At 39.2% G+C, this 19,307-nt stretch overlaps 1 protein-coding gene across 2 annotated transcripts in view; it reads left to right on the top strand.

Moving 5' to 3' along the window:
- The window catches only part of MYLK (myosin light chain kinase), a 216,959-nt gene that overhangs the window by 126,138 nt on the left and 71,514 nt on the right, over positions 1-19,307 (top strand). For both annotated transcript variants that reach the window (XM_085311026.1, XM_085311027.1), the window contains 5 exons: positions 7,814-7,951; positions 8,599-8,796; positions 9,991-10,237; positions 17,669-17,749; positions 18,108-18,982. In XM_085311026.1, coding sequence (XP_085167152.1) covers positions 7,814-7,951; positions 8,599-8,796; positions 9,991-10,237; positions 17,669-17,749; positions 18,108-18,982 — 1,539 coding nt within the window. The remainder of the gene's footprint in view (positions 1-7,813; positions 7,952-8,598; positions 8,797-9,990; positions 10,238-17,668; positions 17,750-18,107; positions 18,983-19,307) is intronic.

Here is a 19,307-nt window from a genome sequence, read left to right as displayed (position 1 = left end):
TTTTTTTTTTTAATGACTTTATCAGGAAGAGGCAACTGACCACAGACAAAGCATAATAGAATTATTTTATCTTTTCTGAAAAAAAAAAGCCAAATGAGGCTTTGGTCAAAGCTATCTGTTTTAGAATTCCTTTCTGACACCAAGTCTCACTCAGAAATATGATGCTACTGGATTCTCTCATTTTTTCTTTATATTCTTGTAACTTCAAATGTATCCTTGCCATCAAGCCAAGTCTTACTTGAAGTGTCCCTTAAAAACATTCTTAGCACAGTATCTGTTTGATAACTGACTTAGCAGAGAGAGCAGAAGTATTTTAATATTACCAACAGAACCATTCTGTTCCTGGTGTGGATTTCCTAGAGAAGGGCTGTAACTCTCTATGTTAACAGCATCCTCAGGAGTACTTACACTTTAAATGGCTGCCTRTTCTTGTTGTGGATCCACTGGGGTTCTGCTTATCCAGAGCCCATCTTTTTCCTAATGGAACTGATATCTCCGCATGTGCTGATGCATTGCATTTAATTTAAATTCCACATGTGCAGCCACACAGAAACTGAGATTGTACATGTGAAGATGAAATTCTGCCTCAGCAGTATGCACTTTTTCACTAGAGTTAAACCAGGTTGGTCTAATATATATGAAGGACCTTTTTCTGCAGTTCTTTATGTAAGACTGGTGTAATTTAATTTATGGTAATACTATACTAGTCCAGGTATCAGTGTGAATTTCTAGCAGGCTATCTAACATTGGGGGATTTGTTGGAGTGGGCCAACTAAGCTGCTTTATAAATGCATTCAGTAGATGTACGTGCTCTCAAGCCTTGCCTGGAGTTGCTGTCTGCAGTGCAGAGCAATCACTTGATGTAAATAGCTTGCAAACAGTGTTAGTCACTGGTAAGGCAGACAGTTCTGAAGGCAAAAGCAAGTGCCACTTTGGCAGCAAAAACTTACAGTGAGATTGTCACCAAGGAACTCCGTTTGCTGACTGCAAAGTGATTTGCAGTGAACTCAGCTGACTATGTTGTATCGCTGTCCTCTAAGCTTGAAGTTAAGATTTTGACTGAGTTTTCCCCCAAATGGTAGGTCTAACTAGTATGATAGTTGGATTTCTGGGGTGGCATCTGTTTCAAATGCTGTGGGCTGCAGAAGAAGCTGGGAAGACAAATCAGAGGTGAAAATTTTGATGACGTGGTGGCATCCCATACAGAGGGGAAGACTCAGGGAAGAAAGGCAGAGCTTTCATGGAGCTGCAGGATAGGGCTGGAGAACTAACTTGCAGTCCTGCAATAAAACAGGGAGATTGCCAAACAGGATGAAATGCAACTCAGCCTCCTAAATATATCCTTAAGCACCTTTGCTGGTATAGGCTAAGGGTATTGTCAGTCTTCAGCTTTTCTGAGTAATGAGAGACACAAGAGGCTATTAAGTTGGCCCAGTTCTTCAGTGAAAGCATCTCCCAAGGCTGTGTAAACCCCTAGCCTTTCATTTGCAGAAATAGATTATAACTGCAGGAAAAAATGATGGGGAGTAGATGTCCAAAGAACACTGCTAGGTCATTAAATGTCTAGTTCTCGTGGTCTAAGTTTGCAAAATGGCATATTAACCTGGTATCTTTAACAAGGCAGAAATGTCCCTACATGTCTCAAGTAAATAGAAGTCTCATATTTTTTATGCCAATATAAATCATGTTTGGAATTTTTGGAAGACTTGCAGAGACTATTTTGCCCATATCACTGCAACCCCAAGACAAAGAAATTCTTTATGGGAAGAAAGACAGATGAGATAAAAGTCCTAATATTAATTTTCTGCCTATAAAATCTGTTATTCTTTGTGTCGACAGCAGTGTTAACATGAGATCTGGTAACAGCTGGAGTTATTTACATTGAAAATATGTGGGGAGGTAGAACTCAAAAGTCTAATTCAGCTGGCTGGGCTCCTTTACAGCTCTGATTCTGTGTATATATGTGAATTGAGTCTTGCTTGGAGAGATTTTAGTGGAATCTGCTGCTTCTCTCTCTGAGTTGCTCATGCGGAGAGCTTTTTGAGTTAAGCAGTCTCTTCAGCTCAGTTGACAAATTAACCTCTGAGCCAAAATGATACTTAAATGCCATAAATGGTAAATGTTGCTGAGAGAGTCCTTTCACACGGCTCAGGCTAGGCATTATTTGGCAGCTAACTGTATGATTCTGGCAAACAGATTCCTTGAGTGTAATTAAATCTCTTATAAGACTAAACAGTGTGTTTGCACTGTTCTGAACATAAGGAAGCAAACACTTTCTACTTTGTATGTCCTTGACTGTAACTAGTTGTAAGCCTGATCTTGTACATTGCTGAGCATGCTGAAATCCTGATATTCTAACAGGAGATGTCAGCACTCTGCAGCTCACATGAATAAGTCTTCAGTATGTCTGGGTAGGCAGACGAGCAAGAAAATTTACTAGAATAGATGATATCCATAAGGCGTTAACTGTTTTGACTAGGGGCCAGGTGGAACCCAGGTACAGTCTTTGGAGACTAATGTTTCTTAACATTTGTGTTCAGACCTGGACTTTCTTCTTCACTTTAGTTTTAATAGAAGATCTAGAAATGAAAATGCCACTGTGCAATTATTGATTCTTTTTTCCTTCTCTCTGTATGTATAGATTTATCTGTATCTTTTACTTTAGAAAGCAAATGGTTATATACTTTCATTTAAACTCATACGTATGTCTACTGTACGATTCATTTGGAGTAAGTAGATTAATTTAACTGTGTGTGACAACATATACACGTACACCTTCAATACAATAACTCACCTCTGCTTATCGTTCTACTATAGAAGTACGTTTATAGTTGTATTCAAGCACCAAATTCTGATTCAAGTCTAGATTCTTCGAAATTCAAGTGTTTGGCTTGGGCCCATACTAACAATAATAATAATCTCGTAATGATTTCTAGTCTGCAGATACATGGAAGTTAAATTGACGTAAGGCACTTCTGAGATCCTGAAAAGGGGAGAGTCAAAGAATGGGAAAACATTACCTATCACTTTATATCTCTATTAATAGATGTTAATAGATCAATAAATGCTTGATAAGGTAGCTGTAGAGGATTAATTTACCATTGATTACACAAACAGAGAGATGAGTAGAAATAGTTCTGTATTCAGAGGCAATAGATCTCCTTACTGCCTTCCAAAAATGCTGACAATCTGTCTTTTTGGTAAGAAACTGGAAGGATATGAATTCTCCTTAATCTCTGTGGATTTAATACGCTAAATGGCTTTTTTAAACATAGACCTGGATGCTTATTAGACTGTCTTTCTAATAAAAAATGAACCCTTGGGATAAGGAAACACCGTGGGAAAAGCCTATATTATTCTTGCTTGGTATAAAACATATGTGGGTATATAAGGTAGCTCTGCTTACCATTTCTGGTCTCCCAGGCTAACCACTGAGCTCTTTGGAGTGATACATGTGGAGTGTTGTATTTGTTTCCCACTGAGCTGTGCATCCTATTACTTGCTCTTTCCCAACATTCATGCATATTAAAGCCTGTGGAAAGACAAAAACCCACAGGAACCATTTAAGTGGGACCATTGTGGTGGGCTTTTAAATCTGTCACACCTTATCAAAAGCCTGTCAAAATGACAGACTGTCGCTCTTCAGAGAATGACCCAGCTGGGCTTATGTACTACGCTAGATCTTAACTCTGAGCAAAGATGGTTAGTCTTTTTGAGCTGGGAATTTTATTGGAGCCTTTGGGAATCAGATGCTCCCTCAGCAGCCTTTGAGAAAATCTTATCTTGTGTATCATCTTGTGTGATTTGACCCAATGTTGTGCAAAATCAACATTTGTAGTTAAAAATGATAGCTGTTTTTATAAGCTACAATAAAATAAACTAGTTGTGTGGTCCAAAAATTAATAAAATGTATCTGTGTGTTTTCAAGCCTGTCCTAGGTAGTGCTTTCTGCTGTTCCACTTGAATTAAAGTGGCACGATTCCCCTGGGGTGAACTTGCTGCAGTGGTGAAAGATGACCGGAGAAGGTTGAGGGGAGTGATAAAATTAACTGCTTAAATTAGATTTTTTGTAGTCATTATGACAGTATTGATATGGTATTCCTCCTTTTCATTCTTAAAAGTCAAAATACTCCTAATTCAAAGTAATAGGAAGTGTGAGTGTGGGGGGGAGATATTAAATGGCTGTAGGTGATTAGAGCACATTAACATAATAGGAAAAGGTCAGATCTGCTGTATTTCACATCCAGTTCATTAAGCTGGAGGATGGTAGATATATAAGAAAGTCATGCCTTTATGCTAATATCTGACTAAAATTTCATTAGGTTCCAGATTTTCTTTTTAATGTCAGAAGTGCCATGTTTTTATTGCAGTGTAGTTCTGGCAGCGAAAATCCCCCATGGTGCTGTAAAAGTTGCTGTTTCTGCCAGAAGTATGGTGACTAGTAATATCTGAGTTTGGAGCTGGACCTGTGCTTTCTTCTCTCTTCTTTCCCCTTGCTTTGGGCTCTGGAGCCAGCTGTCACTGAAGATCATGTTAACCTCGAACCCCCTGCATAGTTCACATGGTGAAAGGGACTTGGGAAGAATGAGGGAAGGAAAGCCCTAAAACAGGCCTTCTGTTGCATGCTGCTTGCCTGTTTCTTCTTGAGTGCTTCCTGAGTGTTTTTCTTGCCTTCCTGCCCTCCATTTTCCTGGGGCAAGTCACAGATTTTGTACCTGATGCCTAGCTGGCAACTAGTGGCAACTAGCCAGGGAATATGTGCTTCTGTGGTTGTTAAAATTCCTGAAACTACCTTTTGGCAAAAAAGTACCTGGCTTTTCCATATGGTTTTCCTTATCTCACTTTCCTGGCAAACTGATTAGTCAAATATTTCCAAAAGGAAGTGGAATCATACAGTGTTCTATCCCCATAAGTAGGAACAGGAGTTATTTATGTAATCTTGGATTTTAAAGAGTTTGGTGATGAGCAGTTTCCGTTCTCTTCCCAAGTGCCCTTGAAAAACAAACTCAATGCAGCTTTTGCAAGCAAGGCCATGAGTAAAAGTGAATAAACCTTTAGGTTTTTTAAAGTGAGCTGAGTGAATGTGTAGCATTGCTCTATAGTAATTAAGTTGTGAAATGTTAAAACCTTCATCAGAAGCTTATCAGAGTTATTGCACAGTGTTACATGAAAATAAACAGTTGAAAGAGAACAGTTAAGATCCAGACCTTGCAATTTGTATTTTGCATGATTGTGTCAGTCCCTTTCGAGAAAATTGAATGATTTTAGACTAAGAGCAAATAAAACTAAATAACTGGCTGTGTTGTGTTGTGCAAAGCACTACTAGAAAATAAAGTTGCCAGTAGATGTGCTTAATCTTTTTTTTCTAAGTCTCGAAGAAGTGCAAAATACAAAATTTTAAATAAAGAAAGGAGCATTCTATGAAATGAGTCCATATGGTTTCTTAGTAAACAAGTAGAGTTTAGAACTATGGATTAGAACTCAAGTCTTTAATTGTTACTGCAAAGTTAAGAAACAGTAGACAATCTTGATGTTCTGCTTAAGTTATTGGTATGACCAACACACACTATCAAACAACAGCATAACATAAAATCAGAGATCCCTATTAAAAACACAGAGATCCCTATTAAAAACACATCTTTAAAAAGGAGGGGAGAATGCTTGTGTTTTGAAATAAGTTTGTTCAAGTTGCTGTAGAGTTAGTCTTTTTAGCCATGTATTTGTTGTGTCCTGGATGTCACATGGTTGAAAGGGAAATTCCGCATGTGGTGCTGACTTGTGCTTCTGGTGCTGGTAGTAGACAGTGCCACTGCTACTGAAGGCAGCTTGGTCTGTTCTGGGAGAATTGCTGCTAGAGCCACTACCAGCAAACTCAACTCCTAGTCACTGTTAATCTACTCAAGGGAGCAGTTTCAACTCATTTTCCCTGTTGTCAGTCCTCTTCTGTAGGCTTGAATGTCTCATAACCAAAGACTGTTTCTCTGTTAGTCTAGCAACAAGTCTCTGCTTTATACCTATTTTTTTCTTTTCCCTGTTTTTCTTTTATTTCATATCTGCTTTCTTCCTTCTATTACCAATGTAATGTATTATTGAAATGAAAGGGATTGTCAAAACGTAATTACTTAGAGTGTCCTTTTCTCTTTTTTCATGCCTTTTCCTGTCTACTGCTTTGTTTTTTCCTTTCCCTCCTTTCTTCTTCCTGTCTGCCTTTTCCCCCTTTTACAGATTTCTGCTTCTGCTGCCAGATCTCTTTCTATTTGAGGGACAGAGAGTTCTCTGCAATGCTTTAGAAATGTAGCAAAGGGATATGTGCTGGTATCGCCCAGTCTAGCAGATGTATGCAGCAATTTTCCTGAGTAAACAGTACAAAACAGAGGAATATGGTGAACCAGAGCAGTTTATTGCAGCAGTTGAGTTTGACTCAAATTCATGGCTATTTTCTATATTGCGGTAGTCACTTGTAAGTAGGTAGTATAGGAAGCCCTAAGACTAATCAATGTGGCCTGATGGTAATTCAGGAATTTCAGAATGCTAAGTTCATTGCACTGAGTGGAGTGGGTCCAGTTCCTGTTTTTCCATTCTCACATGCATCAATGTCTCTCTACTCAGTGTCAAGGAAAGACCTACGACATAAGCCAGCAGGACAAGATTTTGGCTAGAAAGAGTTTTGCTAGAGAAGAAGGAAAAACTTTCTCTCCATGCAGCTTCCAAATTTATGTAGAGCTTGAATAGCCCTGGGACAAGCTTTGGCCTCCAGGAGGTTCAGTGGACTTGCTCAGTGAGGTGCTTCCAGCTTTTCTAATCATTGTCCTTTTATGAATGGCTACTTTGTTTCAGCCTAGCACTTTATGTTGCTGTAATACTATTTTGGGTCATCTGATACCTTTGAAAATTTTGAAGGTGGGAATAAGCAAAATAAAATTATTTTCAAGTGTAGATGGAAGGTAGAGTTGGCATTATAGTGTAAGAGGTCTGAACTCAAGGTAAACAAAACAAAAAGTGTATCCAAGTGACCAATAAATATTTTTGACTTCCTGCATTTGGTAACGATTGCTGCCTTGACTCCAGAAATGTCTTTGCTTAGGTCGTTAGTTATAGATGGTGGAAATACTGTGTCACAGCTAAATTATATTTTTAAGAGTGATTAATTTTAACTCTGACACGCATCATTTCATAGTACATCCTTAAAACCCCTCCCTAATGTGCAGCTTATGCTTTGTGGTATACGCTCAGGTTTCAGTCTTTCCCACTATTATACAGTTGGCTATGTATAATACAGGAGAGGAGTACAGTAAACTAATTTAGTACACTCAAACCCATTTTATATTGGCAGTCTAGCAAACTATAAGATTTTGTAGTTCCATACAGAGTGGCAAATCCTATATTCCTGTGAGTTTAAATTTTTAACTCATCRGTTATGAGGAGAACACCTTGTTAACATATTTTAAGCTTTTTAATGTGAATTTAGCACAGAAAAAAGGCATTGAATTACAAGGTTGATAGTATTCCACACATAGATGTGTGTACTTGAGGAAAATGAGTGCAAATTTCTGTGTGCTACTATACCATATATGTTAACATGGACTTTGGAGGGTCTTTGAAGGAAGGACAGTTTCATTTCCCTTTGTTTGGCCTTTCCTCTTGGACTATTGTCAAGAGTAAACAACTATATTGGGATGGTTACAGTGCTGTTGTTCTTTGGGAGCTGAAACAAGACCACTGACTCAAAATCAATTTGAACCTAAGGTCAGTTGAAGTTCATCATGAGAAATCCCAGTAAGAGACTCCTTTTGTTTTCCTTTTGACTTCACAGAAAAGAAGAGCAGCAAGAAGGCGCAAAGTGCACAGGCTGTTAAGCTAAACAAGAATTTTGCACCCATCTTCCTTAGAGGCCTGACTGACCTCAAAGTGATGGATGGAAGTCAAGTGATAATGACAGTGGAGGTATCAGGTGTGTAGCCATAAAGAAATACTATTTTAAAAATTTTGGTGCTGCTGCTAAGTTGTGCACTTTTTACCATTCTTTTCTTCAGCAAAGGTCTTTGTATTTGCAAATAATGTTTCAAGGAACCAATTTTTCAGAAGCAAAAACTAGGGTTGTCTTATCTGATCTTCAGGGTGGATGAACACTGGCCATTGCTTAACGTGTTCAGACCAATAGAAGGATCTCTTTATTGGAATAGTAATCTACTTACTGTTAGCAAGTCCTCCTGTTGAACTGAAACTAAGTCTCAGAGGACTTGCGATAGCCTGTGTTGTGAACTGAACATGAATACCTGTCAGCTGGGGACAAGATTAGTGTTGTACTAGCTATCAGTATCCACTTGATAGCTGCCTTCATGGTATCTACAGATCATTTCCCCTCCCTGTTGTATACACACTCGCCTCATTTATTTGCATTTTAACTCTAATGAGGCAGGGTTAGAACTATTGCATATTGCATAGCATCAACAAAGAAGGTGATATTCCAGGATATTTTGAAGATGAGGTTGTGAATTGTGAATTGGTGGCAGAAAACGTTCAACATTGTTTGTCCTCTCAGCCACACACTGAGATTTTCTGTGTTTATCTCAGATTTTTTTGTTTCCTATTTTTCAGCTAACCCACCTCCTGAAATTATTTGGCTGCACAATGGGAAAGAAATCCAGGAGACAGAAGATTTCCACTTTGAGAAGAAAGGCAATGAGTATAGTCTGTATATCCAGGAAGTATTTCCTGAAGACACAGGCAAATATACCTGTGAAGCCTGGAATGACTTAGGAGAGACTCAAACCCAGGCTACTTTGACTGTACAAGGTATGAAGTTCTTTTCCACCTTAGGAAATGCAAAAAGGAAATCATTCTGACATGCTGGAGGAGTGTCTATTTAAAGTAGATGAGTGTTTATAAGGACAGGATATGCTGTGAAGGATACTCAGTCTCTGCATCTGAATTAACAAGGATATTGAGCAGAAGCAATTTGAAAAAAAATCTTTTCACTCTGGAACATTATGTTACTATTTCAAAAATGCATTCCTTAGTCCTGTTCCTAGGGACAGTGCAAAACTTCTGCTAAATGCAGCTTCATATTATCATTATAAGGCTTACTTAGCTATGGACTAAATGTAAACTATTTAATGATGTTTTTCTTTCTAATTAAAGCACTGAGCATTTGGAAAAGCTGCCCAGGAGCCAGGACTCCAGATTTCTTTAATATTAGCATGAAATGGTAACAGGTGAAGAATGATTTCTGCAATTTTTGGACCAAGTCCTCAAATTTCAGCTTTGAATATTCATGTATGATATAAATCCCACAGTAAACACAGAAGTACTTTAAAACCTGCTGTGATTTGGGCATCTACTAGTTTCATGACCCTAGACTTTGTCTAATCTTGCCATAAGCCAACATTTTCCTATAGTCGTTACTTAGAATTATTGGAGATTAATGAGAGACATTTATTATTTTTCATATAAATGGTCTTAACCCCAGGATTTCAGAGAGCTGTGCCTCATGGGGTGGGTCTGCAGTCTGTCATCACTGTCTGCTCTAAATTTAGACCATTCTCTATTCTCTAACATTCCCTAAAGTGTAGCCTCAGGGTCAGTGTTTTGTACTAAATGCAATTTTATGCTATTGCCAATGATGATTTATTACATGAGCTTTGAATTGCATGGCAGTTACAGTGCTGTCACTTGCCCTTAAAGCTACTYCTTCCCGCATTTTCCAAGGACAAATCTTTAAGATTCCTTTTAGGGCAGCTTCAAAGTCTCCTTTTTTTGGTCTTAATATAAGCCTGTATCAAGCCAGTAAAGTGCCAAGTGATTCTTATTAATACCAGTGATAGTTACTTCCAAAATTAAAGCCTGACTTATTATCGGATTGAAAACTTACACCYTGAGTGTCCAAAATAACTTTACTTCTCTGTGATTGCTTTGCCTAAAGTTAGTTTATTAGTTCCTTTTAAGCATAATATTTTCTCTTGATTTGTATACTGTGTTTGTAAACTACAGAACCTCAGGATGGTATTCAGCCTTGGTTCATTAGCAAACCAAGATCAGTGACTGCAGCTACTGGGCATAATGTCCTTATATCCTGTGCTATTGCTGGAGATCCTTTCCCCACCGTTCACTGGTTTAAAGATGGGCAAGAAATAATGCCAGGAGCAGGGTATGAGATCCTGCAAAATGAAGACATCTTCACACTGATCTTGAGGAATGTGCAGTCTCATCATGCAGGGCAATATGAAATTCAGCTCAGGTACGTTTATCATGAAAAAGCCTGTTCCTGTGGAACACAGTTATATTTACCTTTGACTTTTCAGCTGCCTAGATGGAGACAACCATCCCTTCTTTCTCCTATTCCTCCTTGAACAAGACAAGAGGTCCCTCCTATTTGCACAGAAATGTAGAGTACTAAAGGAACTAAGTATTTCTGAGGGAGGAAAGGAGCAGACCTCTAATAAAACTAAGAGAGGAAAGGAGAAACACAAGAAAAGTCAAGAAGAAGGGCAAAGTGGCATACAGTTTCCTWTTTGGATCCTGAAAAGCAGAGCTTTGTAGTGGCAATATGAGAAAAAATGTGTGTTTCTAGCAAGGGAAGTCACAATCTATGTCTGTATTTTGGAGCTCTTGTCTATCAAGTTTGGCATCTCATTGGTATTTTTAATGATGCCCCCTTTCCATAGGAACAAACTGACCAGGAAGGGCCATTCCATGTATTTATGATCCGTATCTGTAAGAGAAGAGTGTTTCCTGACTACATTTGAAATATTTGAATTTGATACAGAAGTTGGAGCCTTATTTTTCTGACCTGTCTTTGAACAGAGGCACCTTGATGCTCTGACCTTATTGTCTGTCCTACAAAATTTGGAAGAGCTATTCTGAATTTAGCTTTCTTTTCCTGCTGGCAAAATAACTGTCCTTTAAACCAAGCATCAGATTTGCTGCTACTTTATTTTGTAGAAAGTGCTGTAGCATTTTCCACCTCCAGTGGTAAAGATTAGGACTACTTACATATTCCCTATATGGTTTTAGAAAACTTAGCATACAACTTTAAACTGATGTTATCATTCTATGCTATTTACTGTGCATAGATGTATTGCCTTATTTGGCTAATATTTGTGACTTTATTAAAATGTATTTAGCCATCATGGATGTTTGAATTTGTGACACTGGAAGAAAATTTTCTGCTTTGCTCCACGCACTACCTTTTTAGTCCAGACTGACTAGTCCAGGAGACAGATTAGATGAATACTGCCCAATATTACAAACTATTAGCATTACAGTTCTGTGCCACTTGCACTTGCCTGTGTATGGTGGTTTGTTTTGGGGTTTTGTCATGCTGTAAACAAGCTAGTTTTATTTCATATATTTCAGTCCAGTACAAAATTCAAAAAGTGAATTGTCACTTGCTTGCAAATAAATTTCTCCTGTCTTCTTAACCCAAAGAGAGAGGGCATTTCTTAATATAATTTTACCTACTTAGTCTCTAAAGCAGTGAGTTTATTTTTTTTTATTTCTGGTATTGCTTTTCCAACCAGTGTCAGAAATGGAAAAATTATTGCCCCAGTGATGGACCTATCACTGTGCAGATGTCTAATCCTAAGGTACATTTCCATAAACTACCACAGGCAGCCACATGCTAGCCTCGGTATATATTGTTTTTGTGTGCAAGTCAAATAGGTTACTTGCTCTTCACCGTAGTGTACTTTAGAAAACGGTAGCTGTTTTATATGGAGATTTGCCATAAAGAAGCTTTTCTACTGTTATGTTCAAGTCTTGTTACTAACATTTATGTAACTAGAGAGATGTGCTGTGAACTTTTTGCAAATAAGCTATGTAATATATTTAGACCCTTTGCAATAAATTATGAAGTGACTGATTTCAGAATAATTGGTTTGTTCACAATCAACTGACAAATGTTTTAGGGGTGATGACAAAGTCATCTAGGGCATTCACAGTGCTGTTTTGCAAAGGTCATGTCTACATACATCCTTGCATGTACAGAAAAGTCTTTCTGGAGTTGGATGGTGTTTCTAACCTAGATTGCATGTTCAGTTTTCATTAAGGTCAGTAACCTGTTCGGAAGATAGCAAGCCAAATTGGAAGAATTGCTACGTTCTCCTGGTGCATTTCTGCAGTTCTGTTTGCATTCTCAGGTTGTGGACATTTTCTTCCATGATTTGCTAAGAGAACAGAGAGAGTTTTCACTTCAAACAGCTCTGAAGGACAGGGAGATATTCTAGGAAACATCAGGTAGGGCAGGAAGGAGGGAAAAGAAGGGGAAGAGCAAATGGGAGCCAAGAGTGCTTTCCTGTGGCTGGCTTGAGCAAGGTCAACCTTAATGATCTGGTTGTGGCTGCTGGTCACCCAAGCCAAATTCATCACTGAAGACCTTTGTCAAAGGAGAAGSCTGATAACATCATGTCTGTAATAGAAAGTACAGTTAGAAAAGGAATTACTTCATAAAATTAGCAGAAAAGGAGAATTTTTGGGGAGCTGACGGAAGTAAAGTCTTAGCTAGAAGAAAACACAACAGGTCACATACTAGTTCAGTTGTTCCCTACTCCTTTTACTGGGRAAGCAGCTGGGGGTCTCACAAAGATCAGTGCATTCATACTGGCTTTTTCTAATCTATAATGAATACTACATTGCAGTTATAGCCAGGGGAATGCTGATGCCTCTTGTTGCCCTGCTGTCATTTGTAAAATATCATTCAGGGAACAGAAAGCCTTGTGTTTTTAGGCAGTCACTTATGTATCATGAACTCACATGCCATGAATGATGAAGMAGCAGCTGCCTCAGGAATACTAAAGGAGCAAAAATGTTGGCTGTAGAATTTCATGTTTGCAGTAGAGCTGAAATAATTTCCAGCAGCAAATAGTCTTGTCTAAATAGCTTTTGAACAGCCTGCATTTGTCTTGAATTGATTGAGAAGTGTTTATATAGTCAGAACTAGTCTTAACAATATCTGAGAGTGGGAGGGCTGTGTGTAGTGTCCTTCACTAACATCACTGCATAGTCCATTAAAAATACAGAGTAACTGAGAAACCACAATACAATTCACTAGAGAGTTCATAGAGAGGCTGGCAATATACAATGGATTATTTTTAAACTTAATCATTTTCTTTTCAAATAAAATGTGCAATTCTTTTTTGTGTAATAATTTTAAAAGCATATTGCACAGCTGCTTTCAGGAGTCATTCCTTCTCCAGCTCCTCTCAACATAATCAGGGTACRGTTTCCTACTAGCATTCGTTACTTTCCAGTTTTCTTTTCCTTTGTTCTCAAGTCCTAAATGCTGCCCTAATCTCTCCACAATTTTCCTTTTATGTTGGTGGCTCACAAATTGAAAATCTGGGTTTAAAATTTTGGATTTAAAAAAAATCTCCTTGCCTCTTCCTGGTTCCTTCTTCTTTTATCAGAATGAGTCAGCAGAGAAATGTCGTGATCCTGGTGTGATCCATCAATGATTGCTGTTCGGCTCTTTCCCTTTTACTCCCTCAAAATCATATAGAGATATATGGTTGCTTTGCCTTTTGCTATATGGCAGACTATTGAGGCTGACTTAAGAAGTCAGTTATTTTAGCCTTTCCTGGCCCTTGCTTTAAACCTACACAGAACTAGGATTTCTCTACATTTGCACTATTCTATCGTAATCATTTTCTACGCCACTTGTTTTTTGCTTAGGCCTCTGGGAACAGTGTTGTATAAACATAAAAAGAACAACTGATTCATTCACTACTGAGGTTAACCTATTTAAATTTGTACATGGCAGCCTGCAAAGTTGCCAGCCTGTGCTGTTAAGGGACAAGAAATCAGCCAGAGTCTCTGTGAAACCATCATGATTGAGATGAGAAATAACATCTTTTTTATGACTCAGAAAACCACAGATATCTTTTTTTCCTGCCATYCATTCCATTTTTCTAGTGATGCTAGCAAAAGTATCTTTTCCTATCCCACGGTATCCCATAGGTATCCCTATCCTATCCCATGTTCTTTCAGTCAGTGTGCGTGCTCTTAAGCAGAGAAATTGGGAGTATTGAACTGAGACTGAGTTTCTTGAGCAAAGCCTTTATAATGGCACAGTCAATATCAGAGAACTTAAAAATCCTTGTGCAGCTGCTTAAATAAATCATCTGCTTTATTATCCTTTGCCTTTCTAGAAGTTGAACCCTTCTCCTTTTCCCCACCCCATCTTCCATAAAACTTTGCTTAGTGCTGATTAATCTTTTTAGAGATTTTGATAATGTGATTAAAATCAGAGGTAAACATTCCTCTCATAAATTGAGAGTACCTCAAATAGTCTGCAATTCAGGTTATATAAAAAATAGTTGTAAGATTATATTCCATTACACCCCACAGCAAATACAAGTCTATCTTTGTGTAAAATAAACTTTGCAAACTTTGTTCTCTGCTATCAACACACTGTCTGTTTTTAGGGAGGAAAATCATGACCCCCTTTCCATTCCCTTCTCCCACTCAATACTGTAAAATGTAAATAAAATGGTATTAAGATATTAAAACATTTTGGCCAAACCGTCAACTGAGGTAAATCAGCGCATCCTCTTTGAAGCCAGTAGAGCTGCTCTGCTTTATGTCAGCTGAAGGTCTGGTCCAGTAGATTAGTCACTTACTTTGGGGTTAAAGCTTCATAGGATCTGGACTGTATGCCCATTTAAATAAGAAAATAGTTGCAAAACTTCGTTGTGAGACTTTACAGTGACCTGTACTGAAGCAGCAGCTATAGCTAGGAATCAACGTATTTGCCCTTTTCAGTTCATTCTTAAAAAATCCAATTTACTCTGCTACATTTGTTTCACACTTGGTAGGCCAGTAGGAATTTGTGGTGTGTCCACACACTATAATTAACAGTGCTTTTTTTTTCTCCCCCCTCTTTCTCCAGAGAGTGCTTCCTGGGGRCATGCAGACAATAAGTCTCATCTAAGGTTCAGTGAAAATATTTGGGTAGATCCTGCCAAGAAACTAGTATTTCAAGACATTTTGAACATAAAAGCCATTCCAAGGAAAACTGATCCCACAATAGAACAGGGAGCTATTTTTAAAATTGCTTCAGGCTTTGCAGCTGGGGTTTTATTTGTTTTGTTTTGTTTTAATTCCTTGACATATTAAAGATAAATTCTGAGCATGAGCATTATAAAGAACAATCCTGCAAAATCCAACACTTTGAAGCACTTCTCTGCCGCATAGCTTTTATCCATGTTCTGCATTAGGCTGTTACAAAGGAGCCAGTGGGATCTAACTTTGTCTGGGCTTTTGTTGATATGATCCCAACATGGAGACTGTAATATTGCAGAAGTAATGTTGTTATTGCTAASATTCCAAACAGCAGAGACCTGAAAGACTTGAAGTAAGGCTCCGCTGCAAACCTCTATTTTTTCCAGCCATCCATATGAACCTTGCCTTGACTAGATTCTGAAATTACATAAATGTAAAAATGTTTACAGAGTTTCCAGAATTATTCTAGATTGAATTTAGCATCTAAACTATCCAGTCCTCCTTTCTTATTCTTGGCTCGTTTCTCTTTTTCCATCCTGTGAACTACAAATTCTTGGCAAAGGTGGGTCAGTGTTCTTAACTTCACTTTTTTAGACACTGCAAATGAATTCAGAAGACAAAATTTTGTTCTCCTTGCTCCTAAAATCAGTGACAAAACTTACTTTGATTTCACTGGGACCTGGATTTGCCCTAAGAAGGTTAAGCTTTTGGACAGGGATGTGATGAATCCGACACAGAGTGGAGGTTTATATTCAGTGGTCTGCTTTTCGGTCATTGACTTGAATCAGAAATCAGAATTAAGAACAAAAACCTGCCTTGTGAACCATTTGTCCRTATAGGCATTTGGATGGCCCGCATGCCATACTTTGTATGAGCTTCCCAGGTTTTAAAAACAGAAAGAGTAAATTGTTCTCCTACTTTCTTATCTCCTCCTTTATTTTCCAAACSCTGTGAAAAATAACTTAGAGAACTTTTTTTTGCCTTCTTTATTTGCTTTCTTGTATATGTGAAGACTTCGCTGAGGGAAAGATGCCATGCAGAAATTGGTCCTACAGAAATGGCATTATCACAGTGCTCAAAGCGACACTCAGGATCCCTAGATCCTTCTCCTAGGAGAGTGCTGTCTCTGGTACTTTAACCTCTGCCACTGGTGACACAATTCTTGTGGGCAAAAGCTTTGGTTATACAGTCGTGACAGAAGCCAAGCAGTGGTACCTCTCTATTTGATGTAAGCTGTGAACTGCTGCAGTTCTCCGGCTTACGAGGCTTATCCTACTCTGTCAGCTTTGGATTGGTTTTACRTCCTAAAGGGACAGTAACTGAACTCTAGGAGATTCTGCTAGGAAAGACTTCAGGTGAGACCAAAAGCCTGCTGCAGCCCTGTAGTTCTGGTGAATGAGAACATTTTTGAGCAGTTTCAGAATGCTTCCACCCATCTTTTGGTACTGATCGGTATGTTAGGAGCAGGGGACGCGTGTTACTTTCCTTCTTTCTATTTATCTTACTTCCTAGTGAAAGTTGCACATTACAGGAAGTACAGCTGCCAGGTCTCCAGCATTAAGCTGGCACTCTGTGGACTGMCTTGAATATTGCCTGCGCTGGCTTGGGACTTCCCATGCTCTTTGGGCAGTCTCCATTTGGTACTCGGATATTCTCTGCAGTCTTTTATATTGAGGAAGTCAGGGTTGTGGCTTTGAGTGCTGTCCTTACAGATTGTTATCCATAACAGTTTCTTGTGCACATAGACTGACTTGTTGGATGTGAAGTGTTGAATGTGTTCCTATGGCTTCTTGTTCTTAACGACCTTAGGGACAAATACGGTGCGTTATGTCAAGTCCTTAATCACTTCAAAGAGTTAGTCTGTTTTCTTAATAGGACTTCAGGGGAGCTGAGGCAATACTTAAAAAAAAAAAGTACTGCCTGGGGGAGTTACATTTTGCTTTTGGCATCTCCTGTGTTAAGTGGAGAAGAGCTGTTTGGGGCTGGAAAGATGATATATATCTGCTGAAGGGAATGTGCAGTGGGGGCGGGGGGAGGACACTAATGACTTCTTTAATGGGAGCCCTTTGCTGAAGGCATCCATGGTATTCCTCTGCAAAAGGAAGAATAAGTACTGAGTACCATATATGGTGACACTTTTATGTTTTTTAATATAAACACGTACAGGCTGGAGCAATCCATGTAGATGGGTTTTGCTGATTGGTTGGGTCGGGGGGGAGGGAAGGAAATGAGACCCTGCTTTTAATATCTTAACATTAGGATACTTAAGAGCTCAGGACTAGAATAAATAAACAGTAGGCAGAGTTGGGAAGATTTTCAACTTTGCAAAATAGCCCCTTCCTCTGCCTGGATTTTCCAGCTTTTGTATTTGTTTTCCTTTAGCTTATTTGCTTGCAGCTGTTTCATTCTGTAAATTGCTTTGATTTTTGTTCGGGGGTATGTCGTTCCCGGCATAGACAGCAATAGATCAGGAAAAGCTATCTGATACAGCTCGACTCAAAATATAAGGGGACCGAACCCACTCAGCCAACCACCACAGTGCTGGCCTTAAGAAAGGGGCTAGATTTGAGCTGCGTTAGTGCAACATACAGTACAGTCACTTTAGCTCAGGCAAGTTGCAATTTTGAAGGGGGAAAACCTCTGCTTTTCTGATTTCATTTAAACATTTCAGGAACCAAGTTGGAGAATGCAGCTGCCAGGTGTCTCTGATGCTGCGAGAGAGTTCAGCTTCCAGAGCAGAAATGCTCAGAGAGTGAGTATTTTTCCCAGGGACTTGCATGGGTGGGTTCTATTTTTTGCTCTGTTAATTCCCTGCCCTTACAGACCCAGTCTGGCTGCTGTTCAACCTAATCCCCAAATGTGACCCAACAAATTGTTTTCATCATACAGGCTAAGCGTGCTGTACCAAGCCGGAGTAGAGAAGATCTTTTTTGTTTGTGCCCTTATATGGCTCCTGAAGTCATCATTGATGCAATAAACTAATGGAGTGCGCTCCTCTAATCAACCTCCCCTTCTATAAACACATTTTGTTCCTGCTCTGAGATTGTTCCCTGACATTTTTAAACCAGCCCCTTTCCTGGCTGACTCTTTCTTTTCTTTTCTGATACTAGTGGGAGGGAGTCAGGCAGCTCTGGAGAGCGAAGAGATGGTGGAGACCATGATATACTAACATTTGGTAGAATAAGCGGCTTCAAAAAGAGCAGCAGCGAAACCAGACCAGCTGAGGAAGAACAGGAAGACGTCCGAGGGGTGCTGAAGAGGCGAGTGGAAACTCGAGAACACACGGAGGAGAGCCTGAGGCAGCAGGAAGCTGAGCAGCTTGATTTCCGTGACATTTTAGGCAAGAAAGTCAGCACCAAAAGTTTTTCTGAGGAGGAACTGAAAGAAATCCCAGCAGAGCAAATGGACTTCCGTGCAAACCTGCAACGGCAGGTCAAACCCAAGACCTTGTCAGAGGAGGAAAGGAAAGTTCATGCTCCTCAGCAGGTGGACTTCCGTTCTGTGCTGGCCAAGAAAGGCACCCCAAAAACCCCTTTGCCAGAGAAGGTACCACCTGCTAAGCCAGCCACTCCAGATTTCAGATCTGTGCTGGGCTCGAAGAAGAAGCCACCTGCAGAGAATGGCAGTGCTAGCACCCCAGCACCAAATGCCCGCACCAGTTCTGAACCCCAGAAAGCCATCCCCAATTCTGATACCCCTGTTGCCAAACCAGTAGTGAAAAAAGAAGAGAAGAATGACAGGAACTGTGAACATGGGTGCTCAGTGGTAGATGGTGGTATAATTGGAAAAAAAGCTGAAAGCAAAGGAACCGCAAGCAAAGGAACAGCACCATCCTTTACAGAGAAGCTTAAGGATGCTGAAGTAATAGATGGTGAAAAATTAGTTTTACAATGTCGGATTTCCTCTGATCCCCCTGCGGCTGTCACCTGGACTCTAGACAGCAAACCTATCAAGTCATCAAAGTCTGTTGTCATCTCTCAAGAAGGTAAATTAATTGAATTGGAAGCCAGCTAGATGGCACACTATTATATCCAACTCTTGATTAATAATATTAGTTCATTATAGGTAATGCAATACTAAAGTCCTGTGCCAGTAACTGCTTCCAGATGCATCTTTCTTGTTATTTCAGTGAAGTACACAAGGAAGAGTATTGTTTGACATTTCTTGCAGATTCTCCTTTAACAGCCTGCAGATGTAATTTTTTATAAAGTTGAACTTCATGCATTCTTAAATCTTGTTTATATTGCGAATGGTGCTTAAGGAGCTGGTACGTGACGTTTATTTAAGCTGAACTGTAAGGATTTAGAACA

Source organism: Rhea americana, unplaced genomic scaffold, assembly GCF_003343005.1.
Source record: "Rhea americana isolate MKP2758 unplaced genomic scaffold, rheAme1 scaffold_33, whole genome shotgun sequence".
NCBI lineage: Eukaryota > Metazoa > Chordata > Aves > Rheiformes > Rheidae > Rhea > Rhea americana.
This window is presented reverse-complemented; position numbering and strand designations above follow the sequence as displayed.